The sequence below is a fragment of the Zymoseptoria tritici genome, chromosome 16 (assembly GCF_000219625.1).
Source record: "Zymoseptoria tritici IPO323 chromosome 16, whole genome shotgun sequence".
NCBI classification, from domain to species: domain Eukaryota; kingdom Fungi; phylum Ascomycota; class Dothideomycetes; order Mycosphaerellales; family Mycosphaerellaceae; genus Zymoseptoria; species Zymoseptoria tritici.
In genome coordinates, this window is record NC_018203.1 from 408,942 (window position 1) to 430,871 (window position 21,930).

The following is a 21,930-nucleotide window of genomic DNA, read 5'->3' on the forward strand; positions in this document are numbered from 1 at the left end:
AAACCGTGATCCTGCGCTCAACTCCTCTTACTGGCTGACGATTCGACCACGTGCATGCACGACGAGGCGATCGGCGATACATTGCCGCTCTGAAGGGTTGGAGCCTACGAAGGTGTTGCCGATAAGCATATCGCCGGTGCGCAGGAGTAGTGGTGTAGTCCGCTGAGACGACGGGTCGCCGTGTTGGATACACGATCCATACTGACTATATTACGACATGGTGTTGGTAAGGATTGACGAGGACGCCAACAACACTGTCTTCGTTTCGAGCCCGTCCTTTTGTTGGCAGTGGAAAAGTCGGCTTAGGGCTTTCCAAAAGCTCAGAGTTGCGAAAGTCCGAAACCTTCTTCACAGCTCAAGGAAGATGCTGGAGATTTGTCGAGAACGAGGATGTGGGATTGGACGATGATTCTAGGAATCAGAACCAAGGATAAATCACTTGCTAGGTATAGGCCAGAAGTCCGTTCAAATCGCTAGGATGGCCACCGTTCATTTGGACATGGGGTAAATGAGGAAACTTGCCGATGAAGACTTCCGTGAAGGTTTACCAAAGTCCAGTGTCCTTGCTACCGGGTCCGTGTCTTTTTACGTGCAAGATGCAATTCAAGCTACCCGGAAAGCTAGTTAAGCTCCCTTGTTGTAAGCCGGCTAAGAAGATCAGAGCGATAAGACGCTCGCTGTATGAGGGCGTGTGAAAGAAGTCCTTGTTGCACGAGGTATGAGGGCGTGTGAAAGAAGTCCTTGTTGCACGAGGTACGAGTGCTAGTTTTATCAAAGACTGCAGCCGTCTTTCTGCGACGACAGGGATGTGATAAAGGTCTGTTTTGATTGGTTTTCCCAATAAAAAGAGGGGTCCATCATGGCTTACTTTTGATTGGTCGTCGCATCGTCGCACCGTCGTACCGTCGCATCGTCGCAGTCTGCACCGTCGCACCGTCGCATCGTCGCAATCTGCACCATCGGATCGTCGCATCGTCGACTATCGCACATTCTTACCTTGGGCAAGGTAAGCTCCCTTTTCGTGCTTCTATAGCAGAAGAAAAAAGATCGGCAAAAAGAGAAGGATTTAAACCCGCGACCTTTCGATCGGAGCTAAACAGCGAATTTAACTGCTCTTTCCAATCGGCTAAAACGCTAATAAACTCTAAAAGCAAAAGATAAACCTTATATATTAATTAATTGCTTTTACCTCGTATATATACTTAGACGTAGAGAGTCCGCTAGAAACCTTATCTATTCTCTTTAGACCTTCGAGGAGGCCTTAGTTCTTCGGAATACTTAGAATATATTTTAAACGTACTATTTACTATACTAAGAGGAGGTATATAAGCATCTAACGCCTCTCTAATTAGATAACCTTCTCTTTTAAATCTACTTTTAAAGTTATATTAGTACTAAATACTACTAGATATAAGTAGTATTAGGGAATAAGGGCTTCCTTAGATAGAGGAGGTAGGGTAGTAGGTAGAGCGTAATAGAGTACTCTAGGCTACTATTCTATTTCGCTTCGTATAGATATTTCTAGGTCTTATTTTAGCTCCTTATTTATAGCCCCTAGAATATAATAAGAAGACCTTAGATATTTAGAATACTTATTATTCCGAAAGGAAAGATACTAGTATATATATTATAGCCGGTCTCCGTAGCTACCTCCGAGGTAGCTACCTAAGGCCGTAACTATTTCTATATATCTTCGAGTCCTTCTTAGACTCTCTTCTATAGTATTATATATAAACTTATCTATTTACCGAATTATTAGAATTACGTCTCTCTCTTATTAAGCCGTAATATATTTATATACCCCTAAGTATAAACTAACGATATAGTATAGGCCGGCTACGTAGATCGACCGCGTAGCTACGGAAGTAATATCGCTATAATATTACTAGACGCCTTATTAGCTATAAGCGTCTTAGGAACTAAGTAGTACTTCCGAGTTAATCTTAGTACCTTTAGGACGACCTATTCCCTAACTAGAATATTACCGAATATAGCGTACTAATACGCTCTAGAATTAGCGTACCGATACGCTCTAGACTCGACTATATATATAGATACGCTAGATATAGTACTTAGGTACTCTAGATAAAACGTATATGTAGGTACGCTAGAATCGATAATAAGTATACGGATATACTCTAGACCCGGAAAACCCTATAGGACTCTTATCCTACGCTAGTCGCGCGAGTCGAATATTCTCCTTACCGCTAAGAGTATACGATTAAATTCCTATATAACCTTAGTACTTTACTAGTATACGCGCTCCTATCTTAGACGAGAATAGAATTAAGGAAGACGCGAGGGATAAAGTAATAATAGACGTATAAGGTAAGGAGTAGGCTTTAGATAAGAACTAGAGTCTTAGATAAAGTAAGGATAAGAGTAACGGATAGATACTTATTCTTAACCGCTACGCGTATATCTATATAAATTAGTTACGTCGGAATTTACGAGTACCGAGTCTCTACCCGTACGAGTACCTTATATATAGAGACTACTCGTATACTAGTCCTCCGACTTCTATCGACTTCTCGTTTAAAGCTATTAACCTCGCTAACTTGTTTATGCCCTACTAGTATCTAACTAATACCTACTCTTAGTATAATATTTCCTCTATCTTCTTATAAATCGCCTTATAAACTAACTAACCTCTACTCCGCTACTTCTATACTAGAAGATACTTAATAAACCCTCTCTTCTACGTCTACCGATACGACTACTCTCTATTAATAGCCGCTTCCGAGCCTCTATTACCGACATTACCTTCTTAAACTCCTTAAGCCCTATCTAAGATAGCCTACTTTAACTTCTCCGAGTCGGACGCTAAAGACTCTAGTAATAGGGCTTCTAGCTTAAAGACTAATAACCCTTAGAGCCCTACTAAGCCCGCTACCGCTAAGGTCCGCTACTCTATACTCCTAGAGGACTTCCGCTTATAGGATAAGGAAGAATTTATCGATAATAATAATAATAAGGAAGAAGAAGAGGATACGTAGACTTAGTAGGAGTTTACCTTAAAGTAGAGACTAGCCTAGCTCGCTCGTCGTAAGATAAAGGGACCGGTCGATATACCTATCGATTCGTTTAACCTTAGTATATTCTTTCTTTAGAGCTAGGTATTCCTAAACCCTAATAATCCTAGGGATTTAAAGGTCCGAGTCGAGCTAGATAGTACTACCGTTACCGTTAGTCTAACCGCCCTTAATAATATAGACCTTATACGATTTACTAGTTTTACCGCTAAGAATCCTAAGCTTTCCTACCGCTTAGTAGGTTATATCTATAGTAGGTTCGCTAAAGCTCTATAGAACGACGAGATCCTTAAGGATAGTTTTAGTATTTAAAAGGATTAGCTCTATATCGCCCTTAAGACTATAAAGGATATATAAGACGTTATTAATAAGAACGACTAGCTTAACGCCCGCGAAGCCTATAATTACTACGAAGAAGCTAAGAAGTACCGTAATTAATCTAATTCTTAGTATAAGGCTATTAAGCTACGCGAGAAGGAAATCTCTAAGCTCTAAAATCGAGTTACTAGATATACTATAGCTATTAAGGAGAGTTAAGCGACTATCGCTATAGCTAAAGGCGCTACGTAGCGTAAATAAGACCTCCTAGTAACGATTAGTTTACTCGAGAAGTAGCTTAAGAAGAACGTTATTACCTTTTCTAGATTAACCTACCGCGGTCGGTAGTCCTTACGCTCTTATTCTATCGAGCGTAGAGCTAGCCTACCTACGACCGGACTTATAGTACTACTACTACCTCTACGACGATATAGTTACTGTTCTAGAGCCGGATTCCCTTTAGATAGCTTAGACGGTTTAGACTTCGACGATAACCGTCGCGAGGATCGCCGAGACGACTACCGTCGTAACGACTATCGCTTAAATCGCTACTTAGCCTATAATAGTACCCCTACTACGTGACGGCCGAACAGACTGCACCTTCACGCGGTGGCCGTCGTAAGTACCTTCCTTGGAAGGGAAACTAAGACAGTCTGGAAGAAATCTGGAAGAAACCTCCTCGAAAACCTCTCGAATCCGCCCGAAATCCTTCTCGAAATCCGCCTCGAAACACGAGCTACAACAGAACAACAGCACGATTCGAACGAATAGCCCTCTACGCTACGAACGAGAACGAGAAGAAGAAAGAAGCAGTCCACTCTGCCCTATACGCGCACCTCCTCGAAATCCGAATCGAAATCGCATATCCCTTCTCTAGAGACTTCGTCGCCCTCGAAGGAAGCATACATGCACTTTAAAGAGCTAGAACTCGGTGGAATCTACAACTCTGCGATCAACCTGCGTAGCTATATACGCTAGAAGGCGGCATATAGTTCCACAAAGGCATATTGAGGACAAGAGAAGGTAGCGAGTTGGACAGCTGCTTCTTGCGCTGCATCTCTTTCGAATTCGCAGCGTGCGTGCGTGCGAAGCGGAAGGATCCGCTGAAAATTCTGCAAAAAGCTTGGCGCGAAAATTCTGCAGCCTTGGGCCGCAGCAACACTCGTTTGATTTCCTTTGTCTTGCATTTGTTTAAAGTCCTTTGGCATTGCCTTAGGCACGGGGTTTCCCCTAAGGTCAAAGAATACCGAAGAATTTGATTGTAAATAGATCTACTGCCTTGCCCTTAGGGCAAGGCCGTCCTACATAGTCTTGGACTCCGAAAGGACGTAAATGGAACAAACAAACAAACAAACAAAACCCCTACTACGTAGGATTCTATAGCGACGATAATCGCCTATATTAATCCGATATTATTAGACTTATACTATACTAATAAGGGCGTACTAATACCTAAAGCCTTTATAAACGATTCCGATAGACCTAGCTATCCTCGCTAGCTCCGCGTAGTAGAAGTAAAGCTTACTACTACTCGCTTTAGATTAGTCGTAGACTTACTCGCCTTCGTATAATTATATACTATAGGCTTAGTCTAGGATATACTCGAACTACGAGTACCCTCCGTACTCGACTACTTAGAGACTCTACCTACCTTATACTTTAGGTCCCTCGACGATATATTCTTATAGATAGATAAGTAATACGCGGAGAATAACTATACTAGTAAGGCTTAAAATGCTATAACTGTTCTTAAATAAGGCGAGAAAGAGCTATTTACGGAGTTCTTCTACTAATATACTCTCTTACGCGCTTACCTAACCTAGTTACCGGACACTAAGCTATTCGAACTTAAGAATAAGCTTAATAAGCGCTACTACGTAAAGCTTACGGACAGTATACCGATTAAGATACTAGAGGAGCTAGTAAAGCGATACGAGAATCTAGAGATTAACCTCGAGTAACTCGATAATATCTACCTACTTACTAAGGTCTATAGCTCGTATCTAAACGATAATAAGGACTATAGATCTAAGCGAGGTAGATTATCTAAAATAGCTTTACGCTCCGGTCGCTCTAACGCTTCTAGCGCGTTAGTCTTAGCTACCTCCTTATCTCGTCTAAAGGTTCTTACTAATAAATATAAGAATCTTCCTCGACTTACTAATACGGAGCGTACTAAGTTCCGTAAGGAAGGCTACTACTTCCGCTACTAAGAACTCGGCTACCTCCCTTAGGACAACGCTTACCCTATAAAGGGGTTTAATAGTAATAGTACTTAGGGTCCTCGCTTAACTACTAACTTAGCCTAAATCGAGACTAAATCGAGCTCCGACTCCGACGATAAAGCGGGAAATAGAACGTCCGCTACTTTAGCTAGAAAGTAGGCGGACTAGATACTATTAGTATTAAATAACTTAAGCTCTTAGCTTTATTAATTTACGCTTCGCTCCGGCCGGAGCCTAATAAGGAAGAAGTACTTAATCTAATCGTCGAGCCTTACGTAGTTATTCTAGTTAAACTCGATAAACTAGCTAGTAAAGCGTACCTAGATCCCGGAGCTAACGCTTTGTTTATTAGCTACGCTATAGCTCGAGCGAATAAATACCTAACATTTCTACTAGCTACTACGCGCTTACTCGGTATAGTAGACGGCTCTACTATAGTAAAGCGAATTACCTACTACGTAATAGTAGAACTTAATATCTCCGGTTACCGCGAAGCCTTCCTTATATTCGTAGCTAACCTTTAATACGATATCGTACTAGGACTCGATTAGTTCTACCGATATAAGCCTTATATCTACTAGAAAACCGGCCGCGTAGCTTTCGCCGCTAAATGCTATACCCCCCGCTACCTTAAGGGCGATATTATTAGCGTATAGTTAATTAACTACGCCTATATTAAACTACTAGACTTCTACCCTCGATACCCGATACTACCGAAGGTAGTACTACTACTCTATCTAAAGGTAGAACTATAGGTACCGGTCGTAGGTATCGAGTAGATTACCGGTAGTTTACTAGTAGAGCTCCTTAAAATCTCTATACGCGCTATCGAACTTATATCTTACTAACCTAACGCTAAGGTCTTTACCTACTAGCTAGTACCTCCGAATTAGCTATTAGCTTACGTAACTACTATCGAGGATTACGAGAAGTTTATAGCTAGTTCTAAATCTACGATAGTCGATACTATTAAGAAACTTCCGGAATACTTATAAGACCTTACGTACGCCTTTAGTCGTAAAGAAGCCGATATACTATCCCCTTATAAGGACGGCGTAAATTACTATATCGAACTTAAGCTAGGAGCGTTACTTCCCTTCCGCTATCCGTACCGCCTCTTAGGATAAGAAGAAGACGCTCTAAAGAAATAGGTCGATAATATACTTATAAAGAAGATAATCCGTTAGGCTACTTCTAAAGCTATAGCGCCGGTTATTATCGTTCGTAAGCCTAGAGGGGGACTACGTATATATATCGATTACCGCGTACTAAACGCGGTTACCGTTAAGAATCGGTACCCTATTCTACTCGTCTAGGATACTCTTACTCGGCTTAGCTTAAAGAAGTACTTTACTAAACTCGACATTATCGCTATATTTAACTAAATACGTATTACTAAGGGGGATAAATATAAAACCGCCTTTACTACGCGCTACGGTTAGTTCGAATGTTTAGCTATACTATTTAGCCTTTATAATGTACTAAGTACCTTCTAAGTAGTAATTAACTACTCCCTACGTAAATACCTTAACGACTTCTACTTAGCCTACCTTAATAACGTACTCCTTTTTAGTAATACTCTAGAGGACTACGAGAAATACGTTCGTCCTATTATTAACCGACTTTACGCTATAGGACTCCTAATTAATATTAAGAAATCCGAGTTCTTCGTTTAAGAGACTAAGTATCTTAGCCTTATTATCGGAAAAGATAGTATCTATATAGACTCCGAGAAGGTAGCTACCGTATAAGTATAGGAAACCCCTACCTACGTAAAGGATGTTTAGTTATTCCTCGGCTTTACGAACTTCTACTATCGATTTATCGAGAAGTTCTCGAAGCTAGCTATACTATTAATAGGCCTTATATATATAATATCCCTAGATCCGGACCGCGACCCTTAGACTAAGGTACCTCTATCTAAGTCTCGCTACCTCTCCTTCGTTTAGTTACTATAATACTAATAAGCCTAACGAGATAAAGCTCCGTTTTACGAAAGTACTAGTCCTCGCCTATTTTACGCTAGGACTCGAAACTATCCTAGAGACTAATATATCCGACTTCGTTACTATAGCCGTACTTTCTTAGTATAGGAATAATAGAGTTATACGACTAGTCGCCTACCTCTTAAAGAAGATATTACTAGCTAAATATAACTATAATATCTACGATAAGGAGCTAATAGCTATCGTTAAGGTCTTTAAGGAGTAGAGACCGGAATTAGTATTAGACGATAATAGCTAACTAGTTAAGGTCCTCTCTAATTATAAGAACCTCGAGCACTTTATATTAACTAAGATACTTAACCGCCGATAAGCTCGGTAGGCTAAGTTCTTATCTTAGTTTAACTTTACTATCTCCTTTGTTTCTAGTAAGAGTAATAGTAAGGTAGATGCTCTTATACGCCTCCCTTAAGACCTTCCTTCGTTACTAGATAGCCTAAGGTTAAAGTACTAATACTAGACTATCCTTTAACCGAAGTACCTTATAGGATACTAGCTAAATATATCTAGCCTCCTCGTCTACGTACTAGAATCCTTAATAGCTTTAGTTTAGGCTATTTAAGCTACTTACCGGAGCTAAGCCGGCGTAGAAGCCTATACTACTATTTTATAACTAGTATAGGGATTAACTATACCGCTACTAGGTAAGATTAAGTACTACGCGGACGACGTACGCTCTAAGAACAGTATACTATACGTCCGTAACCGATACGGATCTTAGAGTCTCTACGTACCTAGCGAGGACGACGACTAGTCTAGCCTACGCGCCTCTATACTACGCTTATATTACGAGTTACCTATAGCTAGACACCCTAGTTAAGCTAAAACGTTCGACCTAATTAGCCGCTACTTCTTCTAGCCTCGTATAGCTAGGTCGATTAGTCGGTACCTATATAATTATAGCTACTATAATAATAAACCGAGCAATCTCGCTTACTAATCCCTCCTACGCTCCTTAGAGGCACTAGCTAAACTATAGACTAATATTACTATAGACTTCGTAGTTAACCTACCTCCGAGTAAGAGCTATATAGATTTAGCGACATACTATAATATTATAACTATTACGGACCGAATAACTAAGGAACGCTATCTAATCCCCGTCCTATTAATAGAAGTAGACTACTACGCTCGTATATTTCTTCGCTACGTATAGTCCCGCTATAGCTTTCTAATTAGCCTCGTATTAGATCGTAGGCCTTAGTTCGTATTAGCCTTTTAGACGCGGCTATATAAGATAATAGGTATATCGAGGAAACTATCGTCCTTATACTACCCTAAAATAGACGGTTAATCTAAGAACTCTAATAAGATAATAGAGACCTATTACGGGTAAATAATATATATACGAGAGTTTAGAGTCTATATTAGATATAGCAAGTTCGATAAGGAAGTAGCCTAAAACCTCGCGGTAAGCGTAGAAAAGGATGTAGGCTACTAAGACAAAGTACGGGGTTACGCTACGTATTATAGAAAGGGCGCTAGTCCCTTATAATACCCCCCTCCTCTTAGTACGCGGAAAAGTCGTTAGTAACCGACATAAAAGTAGCGGACTATTTACCCTCCTCCTTTAGACCTACTACAATCGTCTAATTAGCTAAAATTTACTCCTATTGTCCGCTCTTTTCCTAGTATTGTCGTATGTCCGGGCAAAAACTATCGGATCCCGATATAATAAGCCCGCTATACTTTACTCTATCTCTTTACCTTTCTAGTATTATCGAGAAAGTAACAATATACGGAAAATACGCCCTTAGAGCCTAGGGCTACGTATAAATACCCTACCCCCCCCCTCGTTTCTACTACTAATATTACTAAATCGCTAAGGTAAGTTTTTAACCTAAAGGTTAAGGGTTCGAGTCCTTCGCCTTTATCTAGGACCCCGGTGCTTTTCTAACAGAGTCGTAGATAATGTCCCTTTTCGGTAATAATAATAATCCTTAGAATAATAACCTAGGTCCCGCCCTTACCTTCCCGCTAGCCGCTAATAACCCGCCGGCGCCTGCCCCCGCTCCTCCTCTAGCGGCTCCCGCTTAGAACTAGCCGCGTACTGTTATCTATTACGAGCTATACGCTAAAGGCGGAATCGACTATGTCCTACCGGTAGTATAAAATATATCCTACCTATTTTCCGCCGGACCCCGCTAATAAACCTAGATAGGCCGATCTCGCGCGTATATAAGCTATTACGCTAAGCGTAAGAATTACGCTAAACTATAAGTTATAGCCGGGCTCCGCGCGAAGGTCGCCGCTAACTACCTAGTCCTTAATTCGCCTATGTCGCCTACGCCCTCTAGACCCGCGTAGGTACTTAGTAGGTAGCGTAAGTATCGCCGGCCTCCGCTCGAAAACCGTTAGCTAATTAGACTATAGTAATAATGCTTATAATAGTTTAGGTACTACTCTTAAGGCTTAGAAAGCCCTAAAGCTACTATAGGTAGTAGGTTTACTCTCTATATAGGTTCTCTTATTATCTCCGATCGAAAAGCCCTACTAACTACTTAAAACAGTCCGGTAGCCTCGGAGATTACTCGTTCTATAGAGGAGGTTGTCGCGTAGTAAGGACAAACGTAAATACTTCGCCGGTCTCCGTTTAGTATAACCCGCTAACCGCTTATTAGTCCTAGTAGCATTCCTACTACTCTCGTATTAGGTAGGCGTTACTCCTCGTAGATAGCTACTTCCGCTCGTTCTTAGTCGGTTCCCGGTATAGAATATAGTAGTACGATTACTACTCTAAAAAGTAATTTATAAAATAAAAATTCTTACGTAACCTCTCGTTCTCCTCGTATATCTAGTTACTTCTTCTCGGTAACCGCTCTCTTTTTCCTCTTCTTAATATACTTCTCTTTTAGCCTATTATTAACTTTAGTATTTCTAAATTTTTGCTCGAAGTTATCTATAGCGATAGTATCTACTAGGTTGTCTAAGGGCTCCTACGTTAGATCGTAGTAGCTAGTCTATTTAACTAGGACCTCCCTTCCCCCTCCTCTATTCTTTAGTACTATCCTTATATATAGTAGTTCTTCTATATCCTATTCCTCGTACGACTTAATTAATACTAGATCCGGCTAGTAATCGTCGGAGACCTAGCCTAGGAGAAGGTCGTCGCTCGCTAGTCTTAGTAGATCTAAATAGAAGACCGGATAAATGTTACCGGGGATCCTAGCTAAACGGATAGAAACCGGCGATAAGACCTTATTAACCGTATACTTCGTATTCTTATAATCTAGGCTTTCCTTAGGGCGATTAGTACGATAATTCCTTAAATCTAGCTATACCTTATCGCCCTTCCGGTATATTAGCGCCGCGGTACGCTTCCTATTAGCGGCCTCCTCCTACTTTTAGGTAGCGTCCGCTATACTTACCTAGTATAGGTCTATAATTCCCTTTATTTTCTCTACGAACTTCGAGGCTCTCTAGGCTACGGCTAGCGTAGAGGGCTCCTCGCTATCCGGCTCTAAGGGCACGGGAGACAGGGCTTCGTATCCGTAAACTACGAAGAAGGGGCTTATTCCTAACCCCGAATAGTAATAGGCGTTTAGCGCTAATTAGGCCGTAGAGAGCTAGCGTTTCTAGTCGGACTACTCGTAATTAATGTAGTTCTGTTTTGTTTGTTTGTTTGTTTGTTTGTTTGTTCCATTTACGTCCTTTTGGAGTCTATAACTATGTAGGACGGCCTTGCAAGCAAGGCAGTAGATCTATTTATAATCAAATTCTTTTAGTATTCTTTGACCTTAGGGGAAACCCCGTGCCTAAGGCAATGCCAAAGGACTTTAAACAAATGCAAGACAAAGGAAATCGAACGAGTGTCGTTGTCTGTTGTCTACAGCCAGGGCTGCAGAATTTTCGTGCTAAGCTTTTTGCAGAATTTTCAGCGGATCCTTCCGCTTCGCACACACGCTGCGAATTCGAAAGAGATGCAGCGCAAGGCGATGTAGCGCAAAGGCGCAAAAAGCAGCTGTCCAACTCGCTGCCTTCTCTTGTCCTTAATACGCCTTTGTAGAACTATATGCCGCTTCCAAACGCATATAGCTACGCAGGTTGATCGCAGAGTTGTGGATTCCACCGACTGTTCCAGCTCTTTAAAGTGCTTCGGTTCGGATTTCGAGGAGGTGCGCGTATAGGGCAGAGTGGACTGCTTCTTTCTTCTTCTGTTTGTAGCGTAGAGGGCTATTCGTTCGAATCGTGCTGTCGTTCTGTAGCTTGTGTTTCAATAGGAGGCGTGCCTCCAGGTCGTGTTTGTAAGGGAAGAGGGATCGACGGCCTCTCCAATCCTTCGGAGGAAACTTAGCTCTACAACAACGATGTCGTTGTAGGTTCGTAGCCGGCACCACGTACAGGTGTTCCTCATCGCCGGCCAATTAATGTAGTTCCTTAGATAGGCTTAGACATCCTAGTTTAGTCTCTCTAGGCCTCCGTCGGTTTAAGGGTAGTAAGCTAAGCTTAGTCGCTACTATACTCCGACTAACCGGTAGAGTGTTTTCTAGAATATACTCGTCTAGTTCGTCCCCCTATTACTCGTAATCGCGCTCGGTAGCCTATAATATCTTACCTAGTAGTCTAGGAATCTCTCGGCGTACTCCTCTGCTTTTATACTAGGCATCGCCTCTAAAACGACGGACTTACTTAAATAGTCTTTAATAACCTATAGGTAACGGTTCCCCTTAGACTTAGGGAGGTCGGTTATAAAATCTATAGAGATCTCCTAGAAGAAGCGATTAGGAACCGGTAGAGGGCGTAGGAGTCCGTATTTATGCTCTCTCTATACCTTATTCCTTCCGTAGTAATCGTAGTTTCTTAAAAACCTCCTAATATAATATAACTATAGGGGCTAGTAGAAGTTTCTCCCTAGTATAAAGGCCGTAGAGTCCCGCCCGGGGTAGCCGTAGACTAGGGAGTTATATACGGACTAAATAATCTTAGTACGGAGTTTATCGTTTTATAGAATCTTAGTGTCCGCCGACTTATATTCGGCCTCCGACGTAACTACTACTCTAGGAACCTATAACCTACCGCGATGCCTTAAGCGGCCCTTCTCGTCAATACTATAATCTCTAATCTAGATTTTAACCTTTAGATCCGGTAGAATAGCCCGGGATCCGTCCTTAACGGCGTAGATTACTGTCTAATACTAGGTATCCTTTTTTAAAGTCGGACCCTATAGTTTATTTAACTCGCTGTCCTAAAAGGGTCCCGCTATAGCCGCGTCCTTACTATCGGAATTCGGCTCTAAAGCTACTAGCTATATTAGTATAGCTTATAGGTAGTAGAGTTAGATAGACGTAGCCGATAGGTTATTAGCTACTACCTCCCTTTCCCCTCCGGCCGCCGGCTAATCTAGGGCTAGATTAGGTTCTAGGAACCTCCTAAACCGTAACATCTTATCGTCCTCGCCTAGAGTATCCTACTCCCTACAAGAAAGTACGTCCGGTATAATCGCTTCGGTCCCCGGTCGGTATACGAGTTTAAACTAGAACAAAGTAACGGTCTTAAACTATCGAATCTGCCTCTTACTTAGCTACCTCTTCGTTATAAAGTACTCTAGGTTCTTATAGTCCGTCTAAATAGTAAAGGGACTATAGGTCTTTAGCTCGGGTACCTAGAATTTTAGGTAGGATACTACTACTAATATCTCCTTATCGTAAATATCGTAGTTAATCTCGGCCTTATTAAGCTTCTATAAAAAGAAGCCTACTAGCTTTAGGACCCCGTTCGCTTCCTATAGGAGCGCGCCTCTAATCGCGAACCCGCTATAATCCGTCTCTAGGAACGTAGGAAGCCCCGGGTCCTAGTATATAAGTACTAGAGCCCTATAATACTTCCCCTTTAACTTCTCGAATACTTTCTCCTTAAGCTCTCCTTAGGAGAACGGCGTTCCTTTCCTAGTAAGCGCGGTTAAGGGAGCGGCGATCTTAGAGTAGTTAGGGATAAATATCCTATAGTAGTTAGTAAAACCTAGGAACCTTCGAACCTCCTTCTACGTTCGTAGTACCTTCTAGTCTTCTACTACTTAAATCTTCTTAGGGTCGGGTCCTACGCCTTTTCCGTCGGTATAAACGATAAACTCTAGGTACTTAACGGTCTTCTATACGAAAGCGCACTTTCCTAGGTCTAGGTATAGGCCCCTATCCTAAAGGGCCCGGAGGACTATACAAACCTTCTAGTAGTAATCCTCGAGCGTACTATTGGAGTAGATAATTATATTATTACTATATACTAATATAAAGTCGTCTAAATATTCCCGTAACAAATTGTTAATAAACCGCTAGAAAGTAGCTAGTACCCCGGATAGACCGAACGGGTATACTAACTACTCGAATAGACTAAATCTAGTACGGAAGGCTGTCTTATACTCTTCGCTAGCTACTATACGAATATAATAGAAGGCGGCTATAACGTCGACCTTCGTAAGCTATCGTAAGCCCGTAAGGTTCCTTAAGGTCTCCGGAACTAACGGGAGTAGGTACCTATTATACTTCGTTAGAGCGTTTAGCGCTCGATAGTTATAGTAGAAACGTAGTCCCCCTCCCGGTTTACGAGCGAAAAGCACCGGTACTATAGCCTCCGAGGAACTTAGCTAGATATATCCCTTTTTTAGTAGGGTATCGATAACTTTTCTTAGGACTAGGAGTTCGTCCTTAGACATACTATATAAGGGGCCCTAAGGTAATCGGGGTAGTAAACTATTAGTATTCGGCTAGAGAGCGATCTTATAGTCTAGATCCCCTCTATAAGGAGCGAGCTTATCAGCCTCCCGCGTCCTAAATAGTAGTAGTAAGTCGTAAAGCTCCGGGGGGAGCCTACTCTTAAGCTACTTGTTTGTTTGTTTGTTTGTTTGTTTGTTCCATTTACGTCCTTTCGGAGTCCAAGACTATGTAGGACGGCTTTGCCATAAAGGCAAAGCAGTAGATCTAGTTACAATCAGATTTTTCGGTATTCTTTGACCTTAGGGGAAACCCCGTGCCTAAGGCAGGACCTGCAAGCAGAATCTGCCGAAGGACTTCAAAACAGCGCAAGACAAAGGAAATCAAACGAGTGTCGTTGTCTACAGCCGGGGCTGCAGAATTTTCGCGCTAAGCTTTTTGTAGAATTTTCAGCGGATCCTTCCGCTTCGCACACACGCTGCAAATTCGAAAGAGAGGGCAAAGGCGCCTAAAGCAGCTGTCCAGACTCGCTATCTTCTCTTGTCCTCAATATGCCTTTGTGGTATCGTAGTAGCAGTTCTATCTACGACAACGTAGGTTGATCGTAGAGTTGTGGATTCCACCGAGTTCCAGCTCTTTAAAGTGCATGTATGCTTCCTTTCGAGGGCGACGAAGTCTCTAGAGAAGGGACATGCGATTTCGATTCGGATTTCGAGGAGGTGCGCGTATAGGGCAGAGTGGACTGCTTCTTCTTCTTCTTCTTCTTCTTCTCGTTTGTAGCGTAGAGGGCTATTCGTTCGAATCGTGCTGTTGTTCTGTTGTAGCTTGTATTTCGAGGCGGATTTCGAGAAGGATTTCGGGCGGATTTCGAGAGATTTTCGAGGAGGTTTGTTCTTCCAGACTGTCTTGGTTTCCCTTCTAAGGAAGGTACTTACGACGGCCACCGCGTGAAGGTGCAGTCTGTTCGGCCGTCTCTTAAGCTACTTATCTATTAGGGGCTCCTTTACTTCTAAGGATTTCTAGATATCCTAAACCGTCGCTATAGCGAGGGTTATAAACCTCTTAGTATCCTAAAGGGTCTTCTTAACGTTCTCGACTAAAGCTATAGTAGCCGCTATAAAGCTACCGGAGTCCTTAATCTCCTTATAGTTCCTCCCTTCTTCTACCTATTTATTAGCGGCACTATAGTAGAACCGGTATTCCTCTAGTATAGTCCGGATCTTATTATGCGCCTTCTAGGGGTTCCTAAGGATTAGAGGGAAGGCTAAGTTAGGTACGACGTAAGTATATACTAACTAGGTATATCCGCTTACTCCTATCCGGAACGCGACGACTCCCTTAATCCGCGAGTTACGCCTAGACGTAGTAGCGCCCTTAACGCCTTTCTTCTTATTACTAACTAAGCTAAGCCCGAGGCCTTTAGCTAGGTCTCCGTTAATAGTAGCGTAGTATTAATATCCTTTGTCGATTAGGGCGAAGGTCCTAAAGGTTTCTTCTAGGACTACGTCGCTATAGATTAGGGTACCGTTTATCTTACTCTTAAACGCCTCCTAGCCTACTATTATTGCTACGGCTATACCGTCTCCTACCCTAGTACTTCGGGAAGGAGTTAGTCTTTTCCCGTCTCTACGGAATCCGACTCCTCTTTATTATCCTCTAGAACCGGTCCCGCGCGGACCGCGTTTATTCTAGCGGGTAGCGTTACTACGGCGTAGGGACATTCGCGTATACGGTGTCCGTCTACTCTATAGCGGAAGTAGAGTCTCTTCTATCGGCGTCGCTCTCTTTCTACGTCGTCGACCTACTTTACTCTCTACTTCCCTCTAGCGTAACTATTCCGACTTCCTTAGCTTCTTAAGCGATTCCCGCTCGTCTAGGCTAGGGTTATAATAGTATCTCTATCGGCGTCTACCCGTACTCTCGAGGTGCTCCTACCCTAAGGGCGCGCGGTTACTAGTATAGAAGAAATAGTGTCCTTGTTCTTCTCTTTCTACTTTTTATAGGTAGCCTTAAACTAGTTAGTAGCCTCTAGATTAGTTATTACCCGCTCGACCTCCTCCGTATAATCGTTATAGTCCTTAATATTTACGATAGAGGTAGTATATATCTTTATAGGGTTCGAAAAGGTATATTTTAGGTATCTAATCTAGACCTCGTCTTTCTAGCTCGCTCCGCCGGTACTAAGTAGGAGATTGTTAAATCTTAGCTAGTAGTTATACTATAGCTAACTAAGTTTATGCCGGAGGTTTATAAGCTCTTCTAGTACGTTTAAGGCCTCTCTACTATCGCTGAAGACCTCTTCGAGTCGCGTAAAGAAAGCCTCGGGGTCCCGTACTTTGTTCGCTCCTCCTAACTCCTAGAAATAATATATACGAGATCTCTCCTTATAAGGGAGGGTATCGTAGATAGCGTCCTAGTAGTATAGGTCGGGGAGCGTTAGTTTAAGGCCGGTACGTACTCGAAAGGAGCTTCTTAGCCGTAGTAGATAGTCTCGGAAAGTACTCGACTTCCCGTCCTAGGCTACCGGCTTCTAACCCTTAGGGCCCGAGGGTTTTAAGTCGTCGCCCGCGGCCGGTCGACCGGAGATCGTCTAAGTTAGTACTCGAATTAGGTCGTTTATAGAAGGGGCCGCTAGATCTACTAGGGCTCCTCTAGTTTCGGCTACCGACTACGGTATATTCCACTCGGCTTCTACTCGATTAATAGCGTTCCGCTAATGTTCTAGCTCTACCTACATTATATATTAACGTATATATAGTTACTAGAGGAACGTTTGTAGATCGGGTATACTCGGCTCCTCCGGATTAATATTACCGGATCCCGAAGGATTTACGCCGTTGTCCGTTATATCGCTTATAGAAGGAGTTATATCGAGTAGATCGAACTTAATATTACGGGTAAATAATATATATACGAGAGTTTAGAGTCTATATTAGATATAGTAAGTTTAATAAGGAAGTAGCCTAAAACCTCGCGGTAAGCGTAGAAAAGGATATAGGCTACTAAGACAAAGTACGGGGTTACGCTACGTATTATAGAAAGGGCGCTAGTCCCTTATAGGTAGAACCGGAAGAGTTTCTACTACTCTAAGCTATTAGAGGACCTTTAGAAAGAGATTAATAAGAACGAGAAGCTCGCTAGTACGTATAATATAGTAGAACTTATAGATATCGTATTAATCTACGAGAATATCTATTTTCTAAAAGAACGCTCTAGGGCTCGTAATACTAAACTAAGGAAGGACCCGGAATAGCCCCCTACCGGCCCTACTATAGCTATAAATCCGTCCTAGACCCCGAAGGGTCGGGGTAGAGGTCGACTAGGCTAGAGGGGTAGCCGCGGAAACTTCGCCTACTATATAAATAATATACCTACTTCCGGCGTTAATCGTATACTAGCGGGGTATATCGGGAAGGTAAAAGAGTAGCCCTAGTTAAAGTTATCGTTATATAACTTAGCTCCCTTAAGCTAGGGCTAAAAATAAGAGGGAAGGAGAGAAGACTAGCTATTAATATCTAGATCCGCGATAGCGACGGTAGGCTCTAGACGCTAATAGCGTTAGTCGACTATAGCGCTTAGATTAACCTTATCTCCTAATATAAGGTCTAATTACTTTAGCTCCTAAGTAATAGGGCCCCGGTACTAAAGGTTAAGTTCTTAAACGACTATTAGATAATAGTCTATAAGGGCTATAACCTAATAGTACTAGTAAAGGACTCGAAAGGGGCTAAAAGAGGTATAAACTAGACCTTCTAGGTAGCTACCTTTACCGGATACGATATAGTACTTAAATAGGACTAGATTCTTATATCTAATCCTCTTATCTATTTCTAGTTAGGGAGATTCGTATAGGCTATAGCCGACGACGATAGCGACGACGTAGAAGAAGAGGATAAGAGCTAGCCCTAAAGAGACTATCCTACTAGTATAGTACTATACGCTATCTTTAGCGGAGAGGCCGTATTTAAATAGAAAGGATAGTTCCTAGTCGGATTAGTAGTATAGGGGGATAAGGAAGACGCTAATATTATCCCTAAAATAGTAGATATTAACGCCCTAGATAGCGCTATTATAGAACCTATAGCGATTTATATCGATAGGGACCGCGACCTAATAGAGGTAGACCTAAATAAGTAATACGAATACTAGATTATAGCGCTATCGTACTACGAACGCTACCGCGATATATATAAGGATAAACTAGAGCTAAGCGAACTACCGAAATAGGTCTATCGGACTATACTTACTATCGCCGTAGTAGAATAAGCGGACCTCGACTACGTTCCCCCTAAATACCGCGACTATAACGTATTTAGTAAGGAGCTCGCCGGTAATATAGCCTATAATAGCTAGTATAACTATATAATCGATATTAAGGAGGGGAAGATCCCCCCTAAATACCGATATATAACCTCTTATAGAAGGAGCTAGTTATCCTACGCGAGTATATCGATAAGGCCTTAAAGAAGGGCTAGATTAGGCCTAGTAAGAGCCTATACGGGGCGCCTATTCTATTCGTTCCTAAAAAGGATAGCGAGATAAGGCTATATATTAACTATAGGGGATTAAACCGAGTTACTATTAAGAACCGATACCCTCTCCCCCTTATTAGCGAGATACTAGATCGCCTAAGTTAGGCCCGAATCTTCTCTAAATTAGACCTAAGGGACGCCTACTATAGGATAAGGATTAAGAAGGGAGACGAGTAGAAGACGGCGTTTAAAATAAGGTACGGCTTATTCGAGTACCTAGTTATACTATTTAGGCTAGCTAATACGCTAGCGACGTTCTAAGCGTATATTAATAAGGCCCTTATAGGGCTTATCGATACTATCTATATAGTATACCTAGATAATATACTTATCTACTCGAAGAATAAGGAGGAATACCGCCGCTACGTTAAATAAGTCCTTAAGCGACTAGAGAAGTAGAAGCTATATATAAAACCCGCGAAGTACGAGTTCTATATAGATTACGTCGAGCTCTTAGGGTTTGTTATTATACTAGGGGGTATAGTTCTAGACTAAAGAAGGATCGAGGCTATCTATAAATAGTCTATACCGAAGTCCTATAGGGATATATAGGTATTCTTAGGGTTCGTAAACTTCTATAGGAGGTTTATATATAGGTACTCGAAGATTACGAGGCCGCTAAATAATATACTATCTAGTAGCTAGGTTATAGATAAGGGGAAACGAGGGAAGAAGTAGGTAGTCCGTAGACCCTTTAAGTAGAATAAGACCTCTAATAGAGTATTTTTAGACCTAAAATAGGCCTTTATAGACGTACCTCTACTTTAGTACTTCGATCTATCCCTCCCGATTATAGTTATTATAGATATATTAGATACTACCTACTCCGGTATCCTCCTCTAGCTAAAAGAGAACACCGATAGTAACCGCTACTAGTACCCGGTAGCTTGTTATTCTAAGAGCTAGGTAGGACCGGAGATCCGGTACTATATACTAGATAAGGAATTAATAGTAATATTAGAGTATTTTAAGATATAGCGGTATTACTTAGAGGGCGCTACCTATCTAATATAGGTAATAACCGACTACTATAACCTACGCTACTTTATAATAATAAAGATACTTAATAGGCGCTAGGCTCGTATCGCCGAGACCCTCGCCGCGTATAACTTTATTATTAAATATAAGCTAGAGAAATTAAATCCTACGGATAGCTTATTATACTACCCTAACTACTTTATAGGCTTTAAGGAAGGCGTAAAGGAAGACGAGCTATAAGGGGCCCTCCCTATCCTTTAATAGTCGCTAAGAACGCTATTCCCGGACGGCTCTACTTTAGACCTATATAAGGCTAGTAATAGCCCTATAGTTATATTAGTATAGGAGCCTATAGAAGGTAGTCTAGAGGGCTATACGCCTAACGCGTTAGAAGAAATATAATTCTCGATATACGAATAGAGTATATACGTAGTTTATAGTATTAAGGACGATACCTCGATTAGAAGCGTTATATATATTCTATACTACCTTATTACCGCTATAGTAGAGGGGAAGATAGTAAATTTAGTAGAGCTACCGGCCTTATTCGTTAATCTAATTAGGGATATCTAGTAAGCGGATCCCTTTATTTAGGAACGAAGAAGTCGAATAACCGCGCGAAATTTAGGTATAGCCGCCTTAGCCCTAAAGTAGGCCCTAGGTATACCCGAATTAGACCCGGACCTAGTAGGAGAGGACGACTAGTAGGCGTTCGACTCTAGTAGAATCCTACGGTACGATAGAAAAGTCTATATTCCTAATACGGTATTGTTTGTTGTTTGTTTGTTTGTTTGTTTGTTTGTTCCATTTACGTCCTTTTGGAGTCTATAACTATGTAGGACGGCCTTGCCCTAAAGGCAAGGCAGCAGATCTATTTACAATCAAAATCTTTTATATTCTTTAACCTTAGGGGAAAACCCCGTGCCTAAGGCAATGCTAAAGGACTTTAAACAAATGCAGAACAAAGGAAATTAAACGAGTGCTGCAGCCTAGGGCTGCAGAATTTTCGTGCCAAGCTTTTTGCAGAATTTTCAGCGGATCCTTCCGCTTCGCACGCACGCATGCTGCAAATTCGAAACGCAGTGCAAAAGCAGTGCAAAAGCAGCTGTCCAACTCGCTGCCTTCTCTTATCCTTAATATGCCTTTGTGGAACTGTATGCCGCTTCCAAACGCATACAGCTACGTAGGTTAATCGTAGAGTTATGGATTCCACTAACTGTTCCAGCTCTTTAAAGTGTTTCGGTTCGGATTTCGAGGAGGTGCGCGTATAGGGCAGAGTGGATTGCTTCTTCTTCTTCTTCTTGTTTGTAGCGTTTGTAGCGTAGAGGGCGTTCGAATCGTGCTGTTGTTCTGTAGCTTGTGTTTCAATAGGAGGCGTACCTCCAGGTCGTGTTGTTGTTGTAAGGGAAGAGGGATCGACAGCCTCTCCAATCCTCTAGAGGAAACTTGGCTCTGCAACGACGGTATCGTCGCAGGTTCGTAGCCGGCACCACGTACAGGTGTTCCTCGTCGCCGACCTACGAACGATATTAGTAACTACGTCGGAACCTATAATATATACTAGCGGACTAAGATAAAATACTATAAGCTATATAGACGGCTATAACCCTTCTCTATTCCTAATAGACTATAGTCGTTACTATCGATAGACTTTATTATCGGCTTACTACCGTCTAAGGGATTTAATAGTAAGGTATATAACGCTATATTAGTTATCGTCGACTAGTTTACTAAGTATATCCGGTACTTCCCTATAAATAATACGATCGACGCTAGCGCCCTAGGAGACCTAATCTATAACCGAATTATATATAAGATAGGCTCCCCGGACAATATCGTATTAGATCGAGGATTAATCTTTATAAGTACGTACTAGAGCGCTCTATTCTACTACCTCTCTATTAAGAAACGGCTTAGTACGGCTTTCTACCTATAGACGGATAGCTAGACTAAGCGTATAAACTAGTAGCTTAAGGCTTACCTCCGTATCTACTATAACTAGGACTAAGACGACTAGGCTATCCTTCTCCCTATAGCGGCTTATACCTATAATACTAAGGTCTATTCTAGGTCTAGATTTAGCCTAATAAAGCTCGCTTATAGGTCTAATATAGGTACTATTAATAGCGTATTATAAAAGGATTTCCCTATAAAGGGACTAACGTCTAAAGTAAGGTTACTAGCTAACGCTACGC

At 41.8% G+C, this 21,930-nt stretch overlaps 1 protein-coding gene across 1 annotated transcript; it reads left to right on the forward strand.

Annotated features, from left to right (window-relative positions):
* Window positions 1–8,560: 8,560 nt before the first annotated feature.
* MYCGRDRAFT_51705 (uncharacterized protein) lies at window positions 8,561–8,734 on the forward strand (the record flags this gene model as incomplete). Its single annotated transcript, XM_003847197.1, has 1 exon — window positions 8,561–8,734. A coding segment is annotated over one exon (174 nt), but the record flags the coding sequence as incomplete, so codon positions are not given.
* Window positions 8,735–21,930: the final 13,196 nt, after the last annotated feature.